Below are 16,819 nucleotides of genomic sequence, written 5' to 3' on the forward strand. Positions count from 1 at the left end.
GTGAGACCTTGGTATGTTAGCAGAGGCTGAGCTCGATGTTTGAAAACAAGTAACATGGGTGCGGTGTGATGGTGCCACTCTGGTATGCACAGCAGGCCGGCTTCCTCCAGTGGTAAGTGGTAAGACACAAACGTGCTTTTCCAAAATGAATAAACCTGTGGCTGGTCTTTGTAACCCTGACTCTGAGGGTCCAGGAGCTCTGGGGCTCTGTGCAGACTGAAGATGTCACCTCGCTGAGGCACGTGGCTCAGCCAGGCTGCCAGGCTCCCTGAGCAGCCGGGGGCAGGAGGGAGAGGAGCTCTCGAAAGGGAAATTTCTCAGTGCCGAAATGAAGCTGCTCTTCTAAGTTGCTTTCTCTCTCAGTTGTCAGGATAGAGGCTCTTAAAAAAAGAGTGCATGGGGAAGTGTGAATGTGGCCACTGATGCCTGCCTAGATATCAGAAAGCCTGGCCTGCAACAATGCCGAATTAAGGGTAGTGTAGCTGTGGGAGTGGTTACTGAGTCGGTAGGGACAGCTGTCTGCTTGGATCTGTGGCTCTGAATCCTTTTAAATCATTTGAAACCAGACCTAGTTCTCCCAGTGGCCCCGCAGCCTCCCAGTATGACCAGCAGGACCGGCGCTTGGCTTCTCAGAAGTGACAGGAGATGGCAGGTATGGACTAAGCCATCGGTTTATGCAAAATGGTAATGAGGAGCGGGCTGTCACCCACTTCTTTTGGCAGCCAGGGCTGCGGTTCCCAAACTGTGCGCTGCCTGTGGTGGTCCATACCATCAGTACAGCAATTTCCATAGGCTGTGCTACCGTGGAGCAAATGTGGGGGAAGGAAGAGTAACAGTAACCGGGTGACTCCTCAAAATGTTTCTGAAATAACAGAATTGTGTTAAACAGCTAGACAGGCTCTCCCACTGCTAATTTCCATGCAAGTAATTGCTCTGATTGACCCCGGCTTGTTCAGTTCCTGCAGGCTGGGTAGCACGAGTGCAGGCGGAGAGGGGGACTCGGTCTACTGGGTCTGCTCTATGAGAACAGCTTGACAGCACAGGTGGGTGGGCTCGAGTGGTGGTGTAAGCTGGTGTTTCTCCAGGCTTTTGAACTTGTGATTTCCTTTTGGATCTTCTGTCTTCATGCAAGCCGACGAATGACAGCAGCTCAATTACAGAATGCGCTGTAATTTCTGACTGCAGGTTTCTACTTTCATTCCCCTAATCCAGTAATTACAGACATTTCTCCCTCCTTTACATTGAAAGAACACGGTTGCCACTACTAACACCACTTTTCTAATACCCCAACAATCTGTGACTTCCTTTATGCCCTTTTTGTAACTCTTGGTTTGAGAAATAAAAGTAATGGAAGTTACACATTGTTGATTGGTTGTACTACTGCTTAGCACAGAACTGTTTGTTGGGTTTGTTTTGTGCGTGCCTATGGTGACAAGTGGCTATTTAACTGCAAGGGACCTGATTTTGACTTGGAGGACACGACTCGCTTCAGTGGAGTAACTCTGGGGTTACACCAGTGCTGAGACAGAATCTGGCTCCCTGGTATACCCAGGCCAAGTGTTACAGGCAAGGAAGGTGTTTCCATTCTTGCCTCCTGAAAATTCACACAGGGTTGATATTACAATTTTGCTGACATTATGCATGCAGTTACAGATTCCCTGTTTTGTGAGCGCTGCTCTTAATGCAACAGACACCTCCGACTTCAGGAGGTCTTACAGTCTGAGCAAAGCCTAAGGTGCCTGGTGGTCACTATAGGAAATCACTGGCAGTGTCTCAGACACATTGCTGGTGGAGCTTCTGAGCGTTAGTATTTGGATGCCGGACTTCAGGGAGCACTTTTTTTTTGTCTGAATTTGTCACCATTCTTCTCCATTGTGGAGAGATCTATGTTTTTGAAAAAGGCTCCGTGGTTTTCAGCAATTAATGTCACATTTGCATAATAGCGTTTCTCTGTTATCCCTTTCTTCTTCCACCTACCTGCTGAAACTGTGAGGATCTGTAATTAGTTGTTGCCATTATTTTTAACAAGAGGAGAGCTTGCGACAAAAGGATTGGGAAGGAAGACAGAAACACCGTGGGGCTAAAAATACTGACCAAAACCACTTCTGTCATTTGGGTATCACTTTTTTACAACTAATTTGGCACAGCATCACTAGTAGTGAGCTGCCTGCAAAGACATGAGATGGTTTGGGAGTAAGAAATAAGTCTGCAGGCTTCCCCTGCTCAGGCTAAGTGCTGTTCAGCAGGGTGACAAGTGGCTATTTAAATGTCTGTCTGATCTCATCTTTGTTTTTACTTTGCCCTTTAGGGGACAGCAGGAACGGTGCTTTGCTTTAGAGGGTTTAGGACCTGGTGATTTGTAACCTGTGAATCGTTTTTCTGGATACATGTTGTGGACCTGTCTAAACTGGCAACCCAGCAGGAGTACTCAAAGTTTCAATTGTGGAAAGTTAGATTCAGCAACCTGTCCAAAGTGCTAACAGAGCTTTTTGGTACAATATTCTTGGCAGTGGCAAAGAAGGTGCATCTTCCTAAAACAGTGTTGGGGCAGCAAAAGTGTCTTCTGATCTTTGGAAGCTGGGTGCCAAGTTCCTCTTCTTGTGTCTCAACACAGGACAGCATTTTCCCAGGCAGAGAGGTGAGGCTGTGTTTCAGGAACAAGCACTTGCTAGAAAATTGTTATGTGCTGGAACGTGGTTTTCAACCTGTGGTATACCAGCCTGCCTGCAGGGGGGCAGTTTGGTAGGTTTGCACAGACACAAAGTGACTGAAGAAAAGGAAGTGCCTATACCATACAACAATCTGAAGAAGGGAAATTGCTATAAGAAATGCACATCTGATGGCAGTTTTTAGGAGTCTGCCTATCAAGAAGATTGAAGGACACTTTGCTAATATTACAAACCTATGCATTGTGGTAGTGTTTGAAATTCTGCTAATACTCTTTTTTTAGCTATCCAGTAATTGCACCTCTCAATGGGAACACGGCTCAGAGGTAATGATCCTATCAAGACAAGGGAGTATAGATTGTAGTAAAGGTTATGATGGTTTCTGAGAAAGGCTTAGCATTGATCCTTTTAGCTATCTGATTTTCCAAGAGGAAAAAAAAACAACAACTTTGAGTTAAGCAGGCGGTTCGATGTGAAAATTCTTATGGTTAGTTTTAGAAGATGGAACTTGGAGTGAATTTGCTAAACTGTTTTTTTCCCCTCTCTTTATTGATGAATGCTTTTAAAAAGAAATGGATTTTTCTTTCCCACACATTTCAGATGCTCTTCTCAGTTCTTTTTTTTTCCCCTAACGTAAGTCAAAAATGTTAGAGAATTGAAAAGTAAAAATCCGTAACATTGAAAAGGCCATGTTGTGAAATATATTATAAACACCCTGTTAGAGCAGTGCTTGCTAATTAAGGGAGAGAGCTCCTGGGAAACAGCAAGCCTATAACAGAGATCAGCCCCCTTTGATCCTCTGTAGAGTTTGTAAAAACCTTGCCTGCCTAAACTTGTCTGCAGCTTGTTACATATTTTATCCATCTGCTGCAAGACCAAAAATAAGCAATTTATAATTCAGTTGAACTCCAGTTGTTCAGCAGATCACAGACTGAGGAGCCTTCAGTACGAGGAGGGGACAGAAGAGAAGCCAAGCACAGGCTGAGCAGAGAGGATCTACGATGGGTTGTGGTCATACAGGTGTGTCCCTGGTGTGGCTGCAAAGCAGCTCAGATTTTTCCAATGAAACACTTCAGTGTCTGTCTGTTGTGTATATGTTGAAATCAGAATGTTTGTGGGGGTTTGCAGCTTTAATCCGGATGGATTTCCCAGGACTTGGTTAGAGTAATGGATCATAGAATATCCCGAGTTGGAAGGGACCCATAAGGATCATCGAGTCCAACTCCTGGCACCACACAGGTCTACCCAAAAGTTTAGACCATGTGGCTAAGTGCACAGTCCAATCGCTTCTTAAATTCAGACAGGCTTGGTGCAGTGACTACTTCACTGGGGAGCCTGTTCCAGTGTGCGCCCACCCTCTCGGTGAAGAACCTCTTCCTGATGTCCAGCCTAAACCTCCCCTGCCTCAGCTTGACGCCGTTCCCGTGGGTCCTATCACTGGTGATAACGGAGAATAGGTCCCCTGCGCCTCCACTCCCCCTCGCAAGGAAGTTGTAGGCTGCGATGAGGTCCCCCCTCAGCCTCCCCTTCTCCAGGCTGAACAGGCCCAGTGACCTCAGCCGCTCCTTGTACGTCTTCCCCTCTCGGCCCTTCACCATCTTCGTCGCCCTCCTCTGGACACTCTCCAACAGTTTCATGTCCTTTTTGTACTGTGGTGCCCAGAACTGCACACAGTACTCGAGGTGAGGCAGCACCAGCGCAGAGTAGAGCGGGACAATCCCTTCCCTCGACTGACTAGCGATGCCGTGCTTGATGCACCCCAGGATACAGTTGGCCCTCCTGGCTGCCAGGGCGCACTGCTGGCTCATATTCAACTTGCTGTCAACCACAACCCCCAGATCCCTCTCTGCGGGGCTGCTCTGCAGCGTCTCGTTGCCCAGTCTGTACGTATAGCCAGGGCTGCCCTGTCCCAGGTGCAGGACCCGGCACTTGCTTTTGTTAAACTTCATGCGGTTGGTGATCGCCCAGCTCTCCAATCTGTCCAGATCTCTCTGCAAGGCCTTTCCATCCTCATCCGAGTCCACAACTCCTCCAAGTTTGGTGTCGTCGGCAAATTTGCTCAAAACACCTTCTAGTCCTACATCCAAATGGTTTATAAAGACAGTGAAGAGGACTGGCCCTAAAATGGAGCCTTGGGGGACCTCACTAGTGACCATCTGCCAGCCTGATGTGGCCCCATTTACCACAACCCTCTGAGCCCTGCCCATCAGCCAATTGCTCACCCATCGTATAATGTTTTTGTTTAGCTGTATGCTGGGCACTTTGTCCAGTAGGATCCTATGGGAAACCGTGTCAAAAGCTTTGCTGAAGTCCAAAAAGATCACATCAGCTGGTTTCCCTTGATCGACTAGATGGGTGATCTTATCATAAAAGGAAACCAAATTTGTTAGGCAGGACCTACCCCTCGTGAACCTATGTTGGGTGGGAGTTTTTTTATTTATTTATTTTTCTAAATATCCCTCTATTAAGGGAATTCCAAGCACTTAAAATCTAGAAGGCTACAAAGTCTAAAGACTCTACAGTCAGCAAAACAGCAGAAAAAATCTCCATAAATATAAGAAACTGTCCCTAACCCTGAAAAAGACTACACTTTACGTGCCTACTTCTGCTGTTTTCTCACTGGTACAGGGAACTTGGATGATACCCTTCCCCTAAACCCCGCTCCATCACTTTAACAGCAAGGTTGTAACTTCAATAATATTTGACATACAGGTGAAGGCATAAGGTCACATTCACAGTAAGCCCCATAATTCTGCAAAAATCATAAGAGACCTAGAACCATAAAGCAAACACGCAAAGTAACATCATCTTCCTATCCATAAGCATGCTCTAAAAATTACTCACCTGAAGAAGAGCTGCATGCAGTAAAGGCACCTACTACTACGTAGCTTGCTTTACTCTAAAAGATCCTACTAGTTGCTACCTCAAAAAGACACGCTTACCTCTCTCAACTTGGAAACACATCAGCCCATACACGCTAACCCACCTAAAGAACGCCACAACTGGCTGAAGGAAAAACAAAACACTTACCCGAAAGAGAACTGGGCTGTTTCTAGAAGCAACAATTCCCATGCTTTTGCTTCAGCTTTGAATATTGAAAGGACGATATGACCAAGTAAGTAACTGAAGCTGTTTCAACTGGAATTAGTTCAAACCTTTCTTCACACTTTCTTTACGCTCATGGTGGGTGAAGACATCTCTATATTAATTCTCTTAGGGTAGGAAGGCTCTGCAGGAGGATCTGGATAGGCTGGACCGATGGGCTGAGGCCACCTGTATGAGGTTCAACAAGGCCAAGTGCCGGGTCCTGCACCTGGGGCACAACAACCCCAAGCAGAGCTACAGGCTGGGAGATGAGTGGTTGGAAAGCTGCCTGGCAGAGCGGGACCTAGGAGTATTGGTTGATAGTCGGCTGAATATGAGCCAGCAGTGTGCTCAGGTGGCCAAGAAGGCCAACAGCATCCTGGCTTGCATAAGAAGCAGCGTGGCCAGCAGGGCTAGGGAAGTGATTGTCCCCCTGTACTCGGCTCTGGTGAGGCCGCACCTCGAGTGCTGTGTTCAGTTTTGGGCCCCTCGCTACAAGAAGGACATGGAGGTGCTTGAGAGAGTCCAGAGAAGGGCAACGAAGCTGGTGAGGGGTCTGGAGAACAAGTCTTACGAGGAGCGGCTGAGGGAGCTGGGGTGGTTCGGCCTGGAAAAGAGGAGGCTCAGGGGCGACCTTATCGCTCTCTATAGGTACATTAAAGGAGGCTGTAGCAAGGTGGGGGTTGGTCTACTCTCCCACGTGCCTGGTGACAGGACAAGGGGGAATGGGCTAAAGTTGCGCCAGGGGAGGTTTAGGTTGGATATTAGGAAGAACTTCTTTACCGAAAGGGTTGTTAGGCATTGGAATGGGCTGCCCAGGGAAGTGGTTGAGTCACCATCCCTGGAGGTCTTTAAAAGACGTTTAGATGTAGTCCTTAGTGATATGGTTTAGTGGAGGACTTGTTAGTGTTAGGTCAGAGGTTGGACTAGGTGATCTTGCAGGTCTCTTCCAACCTAGATGCTTCTGTGATTCTGTTAACCATACTTTCCTTTTGAATCTGAACAGTCTTGTATGGCACTAAAAGAATGTGTGTATGCATCACGTTTGCCCCAGCCTACTTGGTGCATGACAGCTGCAGGTTCAAGCCTTAGCTGCCTCTTTGGGATGCCTGAAGGACTGCGTCCAGCCCCTGCAGGTGACTGAAAATCACCGCCTTAATTCTGTGATGGAATTAAATTCACGCTTCAAAAAACCCGTCAGCCTTCACGTTTGTGGTGCCAGCCTCCCTGCTGGGGAATCTGTTGTGCAGCACGGCGCTGGCTGCCTGAGCCACGGGGCAATCGGCCACAGCATCCAGGAGACGTGGGACCAACTGGGTGTCAGCTCTGAAATAAGTAACGAGAGGAGCTAGCTATTCCCTACGAGAATATCACAAGTCTGCGTTCTGTTGATTTTTTAGAACAGATCAGAGCTTCCTTTTTGCAGCCATATGCTTTCTCTGCATTGGTTAGCTGTCACTCCTGGATGCCTGCATCCCTCCGAGGGCTACTGCTGTTGTGTTTCTTGCTGCTGCGATGGAGGCAGAGCCTTGTGAAGTCCTCTTTTCATCAAAATCAGACTCGTTTGCTGTTTCCTGTAAATAATTGACTGGCTAAAAACGTATCCTGTAACTAGTACTTACTGACCCAAATTTACCTCCTTCCACATGTCAGAAAATCTCGCTGTCTAAATTACCATCGCTTTCCAGTGACTGCTGTGACTTACCAGTGCCATGCATTATGCTTGGAGTGTGTAACCAGCTCTGCGAGAAAATGAGTTGCAGAGGCTTTGATAAGGGCAGGGCTGGGCACAGAGGGTCAGTGAAGGGAGCAGCTCACCTGGGAGCTTGTGTCACGGCATTGTCTGTTCTTTGCCGAAGGTTTAAAGCGTGACAGGGAGCATTGCCTGGGCCCCAGGGCTGGGTCAGAGGCCAGCAGCTGGCAGGTAGGTGCTGGAGTGTGCCCAGAGCCAGAGGAGTTTGTAACAGCCATCAGCTTTTAAACGGGCTTTAGTGACCTGTGTTTATTTACTGTCCTTGGTAGGACTGCAATTTAAAGTACATACTGAAGCGGATGATTAGCTTGTTGGAAGTGTCTGCACCGTAAGTCAACAGCATTGGACAAAATTATTCAGTAGAATTATTCAGTTGAGGTGTTTCAAAATGTAAGAGACCCTTTCAAGTCACTAATCTCATCCGTAAGGAAGCAGTTCCCCCCCCCCCAAAAAAAGTGTAACCTCCTTCATCCATGCTCCATTTAAATACCCCAAACAGTGGGCTTTCCACAATTTTTCTCTGAAGACTGTTTAACAAGGTAATACACATTGCTGCTGATCTTATTTTCTTGCTACTCATTATGTTTTTACCCTTTTATAGTTTGATTACTCCTAGGCCTCTAAGTTCAGCAAGACACAAATTAATACTGGTAGTAGTATTATTAATAATACTGCTGGGATTATTTCAATTTTGAAACTTCTTTTTGCATCTTTTTAGTTCTCTGTTAGCCCCAGATCTGCAGCTATTTAATTCTTTCTTCCTAAACCCATCATGCTGTGTGTGTAGGCTTTTTCTTCTCCGAGTCCCTCAAAGAATGTCTGTCTTGTGATAATCTGGGAAAATGTGTAATGGGCAAAAAAAGGCACTTTAGCTTTCTGCAAGTTATGACAGCAAAAAAGACCAATGTTCCTATTTAGTATTCAGGAGAGCTTTAAGAAAACAAGATATGGAAAGCCTGATTCCATCTCCAGCTTCAGAGAAATCATGTGTCGGAGTTCGTCGCAACCCAAAGGTCAATATTTACAGTTCTCCAAATGTGTGGTTATTCTGGGTATGATGGTGCTTAAACAGCAGTTAAATATACCAACTTTTATAAATCTCTTCCTGTGATTGTTCTGCACTGAAGTAGTGCTATAAGGACCTGGGCTGTGTCTACCTTCATAGTGAAGATGTGGCTGAAGCAGGTAGCTTATTCCAGCCACTGAGAGTTATAATGGGCATACAGACCAATGCTTTTGTTAACGTGCTCCTGTTTCCAGTAATTTAATATCTATAACATCCTACCTCCTGTCTTTTGTTCATTTCTGTGAAGGGCACAACTATTTTTCTTTGTGTTACTCTGGGGCAGAGAGGGCTTCTGTAAATCCCTTCTGAAATAAAGCATTTGAGGTGTTTTTCTGCCACAGGCTGGTTCTGCAAGCTTGGGGCCTGTCACTTTAATCAACCAAAACATAATTCTCCCCAAATTTTCCATGCTTCCCTTTCCCCATCTGGACATGCTAAGGGTGTGGAGGAAGTCAGGGCCAGGAAGTTATTTGAGATTTTTTGACTGAAGTTTGTTTTGTACTTTCTTTTTTTTTACCAGGTCTGTTGATGGCTGTAACCAGAACGTGCGTGCTTCAGAAAAGGTACTTTTGCTCCCATGTTCTATGTTTGTGCTTTTATATAAGGTTTAGCAACTCTGCAGGAATATGTGTGATTTGTCCGTCATTTCTGGCTTTCTAGTGGTATTCTCAATGGGTGGAAGTCACTTTTCCATTTCTCCTCTCAGATCCAGACACCTTAGGTGGATAATGTGTTGGCAGGTGTTGATGGACAAGCAGTTTGCAGTAATCTCTTCTGATGCTTATTCTTGTAGCTCCCTGAATTGTAAGTGACATGCTGGCAAAACCGAACAACTGATCACCAGATACCGGCATAGTGTTAAACATGGCTTCTGAGGCTGCTCAAAATTTCCTCCAGCCACTGTCATCTTGGATGTCTCAAATATATGAAGCTATCCAGCAAGCAGGAGACTCTATATCAGCTTCATTGCTGAATTTGAGCGGAGTGGGTCGTAAGTCAGAGGAAGAAAGAAACCGGGACTTGGAGGACAATGGAGGAGTTTATGAGAATTATTCTGAGGAATCAGAAGATGAAATACACATGGACCTGTGGGATGAGGAATACACATATCCTAGAGAAGACGGTCACATTGGGGGTCCTGTTCTTGCTTCACAACCCCTCCCTAGTGGCTCTGACCTGGGTCTCCAGAGGCAAAAATGGGTCAAAAATACAACCAGCTTACCAGAGCAGAGTGTTGAAAGCACCAGGCCTTTGGCAGCCAACGGATCCTACTGGCTGAATGAAGATTTCCAGCCACTTGATCGGCTTCCTACTATCGCTGAGGAAGAAGGTGAGCCCTCTGTGAGGGTCAGAGACCACGAGAACAACCTCAGCGTGGGTGGCTCCACAGAAATTCATAATGGCAAGGCAAGTTTTGCAGGTAAGCATCTTTCAAACACCCAGACCACTTCTCCACTATTGATTTGATGCAGTTGCTAATCTGCTCCTTTTGTTCAGTGTTGTCTTTGTTTCTCACAGCTAAAACAAAACCCAACAAAAATACCAGAGAAAAATCTAACCTTTCCCTCTTACATTTTCAGTTCTTTTCTTGTTCATGAAACTGATCTAACTGAAATGAGTGGAAATCTCCAGGATGAAATGCTGTTAGATGCCACTCAGGCCCGGTTGCAGTAGCATGGAGTAGTTTTCTCACCCAACCATGTTTTGTTTCAGGTAGCAGGATCCTTCGAAGATAGTGTTTAGCCTTAAGCCTTTGCTTTGAGAACCATCTGCCTTTGCGTCATTGCTATTAAAGATATATATAATCTCAAACCTTGTTTCTTTGTGCCAGGAATCTCAAGATGTTACTGTGCCATGTGCTGTGAAATGCTGTACTAAAAAGTCCCAGCCATATCTCATGATTTTATGGATGAAAGGCTCCCAAATCATTTTCCTCCCCTCCCACCACCCCCACAGGCTTTTGAAATAAAACTGAAAAGGACAGCAGGCAGGAGATTATGGGATGGAGAAATGAATTTGGTATTTTCAGTTTAAAATAGACCTAACTGTGACTTCTGATCATTAAGTGACATGAACAGCTTCTCAGGTCGTGCTCAGGACTGAATCTCAGCCACTTGAATTGTACTCACTGGCTACCTCTGTCTGTGTGGTCAGTGGTTCCATGGGCCACAGAAGGCTGATGGAAATTTGTCCCAACCAAACGCAGGAAAGCTGCAGTCCTGCTGGCACCACCTTGGGGTCTTGGTGGGTTAAAGCTGCTCCTCAGGAACAAATCCCTAAGAAGGGGAATAATGGGAGGAGGACAGGGAGGTTTACAGTATGAGGCTGGTGGAGAACTTGAGACTTGCTGAACCTCTTCAGAGCTCAGTTTCAAATATCTAATATCTAAGAGGTTCTGTCTAACCATCAGGAGGCACTTCTGTGCTATGTGGTGACGGAGCGCTGGCACAGGTTGTCCAGAGAGGCTGTGGGGTTTCCTCCTTGGAGATGGTCAAAAGCCATCTGGGCATGGGCTTGGGCAACCTGCTCTGGGTGGCCCTGCTTGGGAAGGGGCTTGGGCCAGATGCCCTGCAGAGGTCCCTGCCAACCTTAAGCAGGTGTGATTCTGTGATTCTGTAATTGAAAAGAGCTTTCGGTTTAGCTGTTCTGTCCCCCAAGCTGGGGCTGCTTGTGTCATATTCCAATTGAATGAATACAGATTCGAGCAGGGCTTGTAGCGTCCTTCCAGGGCGTGCTGGAGCCATGGTTCCCTCTGTACAAGTGCTACACAGGGCAGGTTGTCCTGTCTCTGGACCGTACCCTTGCTCCCAATGGATGGGAGAAGAGGTGGTGAGCTCCTGGGGAGCTGGGGGCCAGGAGCGAGCTGCTGTCACTGTCAGAACAGTTTCTCACCTGCAGGGACACCTGAGGAGGACGGTTCTTAGGAGCACTGGGATGGACAACATGAATTTTCTGGTGAGATTCATACGGTAGCGTGACATTCAGAGGTGCCAGAGTAACCCGTCACTGCAGCCGAAGGGGAGAGTCGCTGTGAACCTTTTCCCCAGCCAAGAGCAGCAGATGCTGACCGCGTTGGTGCTGGGCTCTCTTATTACTTACTGGCTTTCCTTCTAGAGGACTAGGGGGCTGGCCTCACAGACCTCCCTAGCACCCACCTCGCTGCAGCCTAGAGTGCTCCGCTTCCCCACAAAGCGCTTTAGAGGGCATTGCAAAGCTTTTTACACCAAAGGGGATGTCACCCCAAATGCTCCCAAATGGTCTTTTATCTTCTTATCTCAGCAGTGCCCTGCACAAAGGGCCATCCAGTGCTCTCAATGCCTGATAGTCGTGAAGTTGGCTGCTGGAGGGCTGGGACCCGATACCTTTCTTCTCAGAGCTATCTAAGTTGTATAATAGGAGAGAAGGTGCTGAACTGGGATTTGAAAATGCCCTCTGTGAGAACTCTGATGTGGGAGGACTTATTTTGCTCTTCTCAGCGACCCTTCTCTTCCAAAACACAGACATGCTCTTTGTATTTCACGTGTTTCTTTGTATTTCCTTTTTTTCCTTTAGATTCATTCTCTAACATCAAGAGTGTGAACTCTTCTGATGGTAACCTAGACATGCAGGGAGGCTGTAATGCCCTGACAACTTAAAATTTCAGTCATGGATTAGAGTGATCAAAAGAAGATGTTTGAGGTATCCTTATTTCTGCTAGTTTTGTTACCTAACCCTAAGTGACAATGTAAGTGAGCATATGGACTTGCTGACATTCAGCAAAGGCGTTCAGTAGCATCGCTATTAGCTTTGAGCATTTTTCCTTGCATTTGGCATTTTTTCTTCGTTTGTACAAAATACATGTATCCTGTTTATCCTTATATTCTTTCAGAACATTGCATCTTGACTTTATTTCACTTAATGTACCATATTTCTCTCCACAATAGAATATTTTAAAGCTAAATTGGCACAAAACAGTTGCAACGCTGAATGCTTTTTGTTGCCATGGAAATATTTCTGGGCACTTACTGAAGACCTGGTTGCCAATAGTAATGTAACAGAGAAAATAGATATGCTTCATTTAGCAGCCGCTGGTGATTAAAGAGCCACAGAAACCCGTTACAAGGTCATTCCAATATATAGTTTATTAGATTTAGGGGGGAAAAAAATCACCCTAGAAGAGAATAGTTTAAAAAAATAATTCAAAACAAAATCCAGTTGTTCCCCTCTCTTAAACTTACATCATGCTTCTGAGATGAAATAAAATAAAATTGCGGTTAAAACCCATCATTATGTCGCCTTCTTTTTATCAAATATGTTTCCGATCACATTTTTGCCTCCTAGGAAATGTGTCCTAGCTCCCAGGGTAGCTTTTCCGACGCCCCAGAGCAGCTCACGCGTTATTGAAAACCATTTTTAGGCTTAGGGATTTAATACAGCGTTTTAGCAATGAGATTCTTGGGTTCTTAAGTCAAACGTCTGCTAGGTACCGCGGGGCATGCTAAGCAGCGGGGTGCAGGGCTGGCTGCTGCCGAGTCCTGGTCTGCATTTAAGTGATGCTTGTCATGGTGTGCTGAGGTTTTGAAACAAATGCAGGGAAAAGTTTTTCACCTCGGATGCTTTTGGGCCATGGCATAAAAACAGGGAAGTAGTTCACCGAAGCACGGTGCTTGGTTTGAGGGCTTGGTGATGGGAATGCAGCCCCTTCGTGCAGGCAGGTGTCTGCCACCACTTGTACATTTTGCAAATACAGATGAACTTTCTCTTACAGCTTCCTCGAGACCCTCCTTGTTGTCTAACCTCAGTGTTTCTGATAGAGGAACCATCACCCATCTCAGAAGGGGGAGAGAGCAGCCTTCGCATCCCCCTGAGGCTGAGACGGAGCGGATCAGCTGACTGGGGGTGGCTGGTGAGAGCGCGGCTGCCAAATCTATCATTGCACATTTGGCTTAAGAGTTGGGGAGGAAAAAAAAAGCAGCGGAGCAATAAGGCACTTCCAAAAGTAGTGCGCTGCTAGCAGAGGGGTAGAGCTGGCCAGTCCGTCTGTTTCCCAGCCTGGCGCTATTAGAGAAAATCAGTACTGATGAAAAAAAGTGAAGAGCAGCGATAATCATGCCGTGAATGCAGTGATCTCAACCCGCTTCTTCCTCGGGGCCTGCGTCCTTTGCAAACAAAGTCAAAGTGACCATTAAGCAAAGCGGTTTTGGCAGTGGCTGCTCTGAAAAGACACGGGGAGAGGCACATGCCAGCAGAGCCGAGGTTGTGAATCAGAGCTGAGCTATTTTTGCACAGCCAGTTCTGTGATTGAGGAGCCTCCCGAGCTGTCTGACACCGTGTTCATAACACGAGCGTAATGTATAGGTGAGCACTACGCTGAAATTGCATCAAGTCTGGGGAGATTTTTCCCATCAATTAGGCAATCCCAGTGCTAGTTGAAGACTGCGTTTCAGCTACACTAAAGTAAAATTTTTGACCTTGGAACACCAGGAAGTTTGGTGTCCTAATGGGAATCTCATCTGGATGGCTATAGTCATCCTCCACGCGTGTGTAACGGGAGGCTCTGGGAGTTTCTGAAACTAGAAAGCTCCATTGCATTTACTCACCTTAGCCTCAAGCTTAACAGGGGTCATTGATTTTTCCTGGTAATCGCTGTAGTGGAGGAAATTATTCTATCTGCTCTATGTAAGAACTCCTGACCTCAGTAAATGACCCTTTATACGGCCAGAAATTCCTTGGCAAGAAGTGAGTTTTCATTAGGTCCTGTAGCGTAATCCACCTGTACCAAAAAGCTGTTGCTTGTGTGATAAATCAAACTTCTGCCTGCACCTGGGACTAAAATAGATAGATGGGCTGTTTCCATTTAAAGACCCCGAGTGTTGATGTATTTTATCACCTGTCTGCCTACGGAGCCAGCCTGTGCTCCAGCCAGAACGTAGCCCTATAAAAATCAGCGCCTGCTCTCAAAGCAGGACATCTGAAGAGGGTACACTGAATCAGCAGCACCACTAGGACTGAGTGAAAGCAAGCAAAGACAGACGGTGGACAAAAGCACTTCACAGAAAATACTCCTGGCTGCTCGAGTGGGAGAGATGAAGTGCAGACACGAGTTTGCATTCAGCGCTTTCTCTCTGGGAAACTCAGAGCCACTCAGGAAGTATTTGTGCGCAGACTTTTGTCCTTGCGAAGGTGGCACCGTGTTCCTTTTTATATTTAAAATACTCCTTTGCAGTTCTGCCTTTGCAAAGCTTCAAGTTATAAGGTATTTTCATCCGGGATGCTACAAGTAAGTGGATGAGAGTATGCGACGGCCCTGAAAGGGCGGTGGATGGCAGTATTTCCAGCTGTATAGCCAGGGGAGTGGAGGCAAAGAGTGGTTCAAAACACGAGTTTTCAAAGGCGCTACTATTGCGGGATCTGTCTTTTCCCCGTCAGCACTGCTGCTCATCCTCAGTTCGTGGTTTTAGGTGCAGTCTGCCAGCCCGCAGTGGATCAGTGGTTTGGATTTTCACCGAGTTCCTTGTCTGGCAGGCAAGGCTTCGTCCTGCCCAGCTCCCTGGGGGGCTCTGCTCAGGAGCACTCATCTGTGTTGGCCGTCGAGCAGGTTGCATAAGCTGCGTGCAGAAAGATTTATTTAAGAGGAAGAAATGCCTGTTGCCATTCAGCACAGTTGCAGAACAAATTGTGTGTGTGAGCGTGTGTGTTTGTGCATGTATTTTCTGATCCGCTTTTGCTAAGTGGCATCCTCTTCCCACTCCCCATATGGCAGTTGCGACTTTATCTTCCTCTGGGAAGGTTGTTTAGGGCTCAGGAGGCTTCATTTGCCAATAAACAGCATCTTGGCAGCAGCTGGGAAGTGCTGCCTCTCTCCTAGAAACCCTGCCTCCTCACCTTCCTTCTCCTACTACAGGCGAGGCAGGTGTGAATGATCTCACTGCGTCGTGGTGGAGGTTACGTGCAGGCATACTAGCAGCACTCTGCAGCACTAGGACATAGTATTTCCCTGAGCTGACACAAACAGTAGTACTTCTTTCCATTTTCTGTTTCCAGCTGCAGTCGTTGCTCGCTTGGCCTGCTTTGCAGGAGGCTGCTTGTGCAAACCCACGGCTGCAGGCAGATGCTTGCGGAAGGGAACGGCCGTAAGAACTGCTGGGTGCGTGGATAATCCTTCTCTGGTTCTTCCTACCCTCTTTGTGTTGCTTGCCAGCACAAAGAGCACTCATATGAACTTATTGAGATGGCATCGCTCTACCTAAAGGTGAGCTGGTGGTGCTCCTCACCTTTTGCCAGAGGTAGGGGATGAGGATGCGACTTCATTTCTGGCTCTTGTGACGAGCTGCTGGCAGCCATCGTCATCGTGAGTGGCCTGGTGGACTCCTGAAACACAATTGTAGTAACCAAGGGGAAAGACTGGGATGAAAGAAGAGAGGGAGATTGCGGTCATGGGGAAAAAAATGTGCGGTTTTACAGGTGGTGAGGGGCAGTGTTGTGCTATGTGGATCTTCCAGGTAATGAGGGAGATGTGGCTGGGCTGGACCTTTGCCTATGCGTTCGTGTGGTTCTTCTGCATTTACCTCTGGTTTAGGAAGGCTTCATCTATACCTATTTGTAGTCCAGCCATGGATTTAGACTGAATCTCAGACCAATCTGTAGCATAATCTGTAGAAGACAAGTGACTGTGAAAAGAACTGATGCTGACTCTGAAAATAACTGCTGCTCTCCTGGCCTCCTCACCCCACCCAGCAGCTCCCTGACGTGCAGGCACGTGCTCCCCCATCCAGAGAGCTGAGCAGTGATGCGTGATGAAGCATCCTTGGAAGGACTCACGGCACCGGGTGAGTGCGTGCCCACACAAGCCACGTGCTCGGAGACGTTTCGTTCCTCGGGCTGAGGAGATTCGAGCCCATGCGATCTATACGTAGCAGCATAATCTGTGTGGGAGCACTTTCCAGCAAATAGTTTGAGAGTCGCAGTGCTGGAGAGGAAGCCCTGAGTTTGGATTAATGAGAACACCAAGGTTTGCTGAAGCTCTGTGTCACAGGGCCTGGATCTCTTACCGTAAATAATGAGCTGTAGCTGTGAGACCATTGGGCCTGAGGGTGGTTCTGCAGTTGTCAGTAGGTGATGTAAACCTGCAGCTGAGGAGCTCTGACCTTCCCTGCTCACAAGCTGTGCTTCTTCCAGTGTCGCTGTGTGGGGAATTGAACCAGCTCGTTGCTTCCTCTGAGAGTCACCTGCCCCTTCCTTGTTACTGATAAACCAGGTGAGTCGGCCACA

General features: G+C 47.0%; 1 protein-coding gene across 13 annotated transcripts in view; it reads left to right on the forward strand.

Annotated features, from left to right (window-relative positions):
* Positions 1–16,819, forward strand: part of SYT16 (synaptotagmin 16) — a 99,738-nt gene that overhangs the window by 51,673 nt on the left and 31,246 nt on the right. For 11 of the 13 annotated variants that reach the window (XM_040560581.1, XM_040560573.1, XM_040560574.1 and 8 more), the window contains 2 exons: positions 9,090–9,132; positions 9,363–9,989. In XM_040560581.1, coding sequence (XP_040416515.1) covers positions 9,434–9,989 — 556 coding nt within the window. In that variant the 5' untranslated portion in view covers positions 9,090–9,132; positions 9,363–9,433. Of the gene's footprint in view, positions 1–9,089; positions 9,133–9,362; positions 9,990–15,074; positions 16,378–16,726; positions 16,806–16,819 lie in introns of those variants that run through there. The other 2 variants (XM_040560585.1, XM_040560584.1) reach the window with 2 other exon arrangements.

The sequence above is a fragment of the Cygnus olor genome, chromosome 5 (genome assembly GCF_009769625.2).
Source record: "Cygnus olor isolate bCygOlo1 chromosome 5, bCygOlo1.pri.v2, whole genome shotgun sequence".
Classification (NCBI taxonomy): Eukaryota; Metazoa; Chordata; class Aves; order Anseriformes; family Anatidae; genus Cygnus; species Cygnus olor.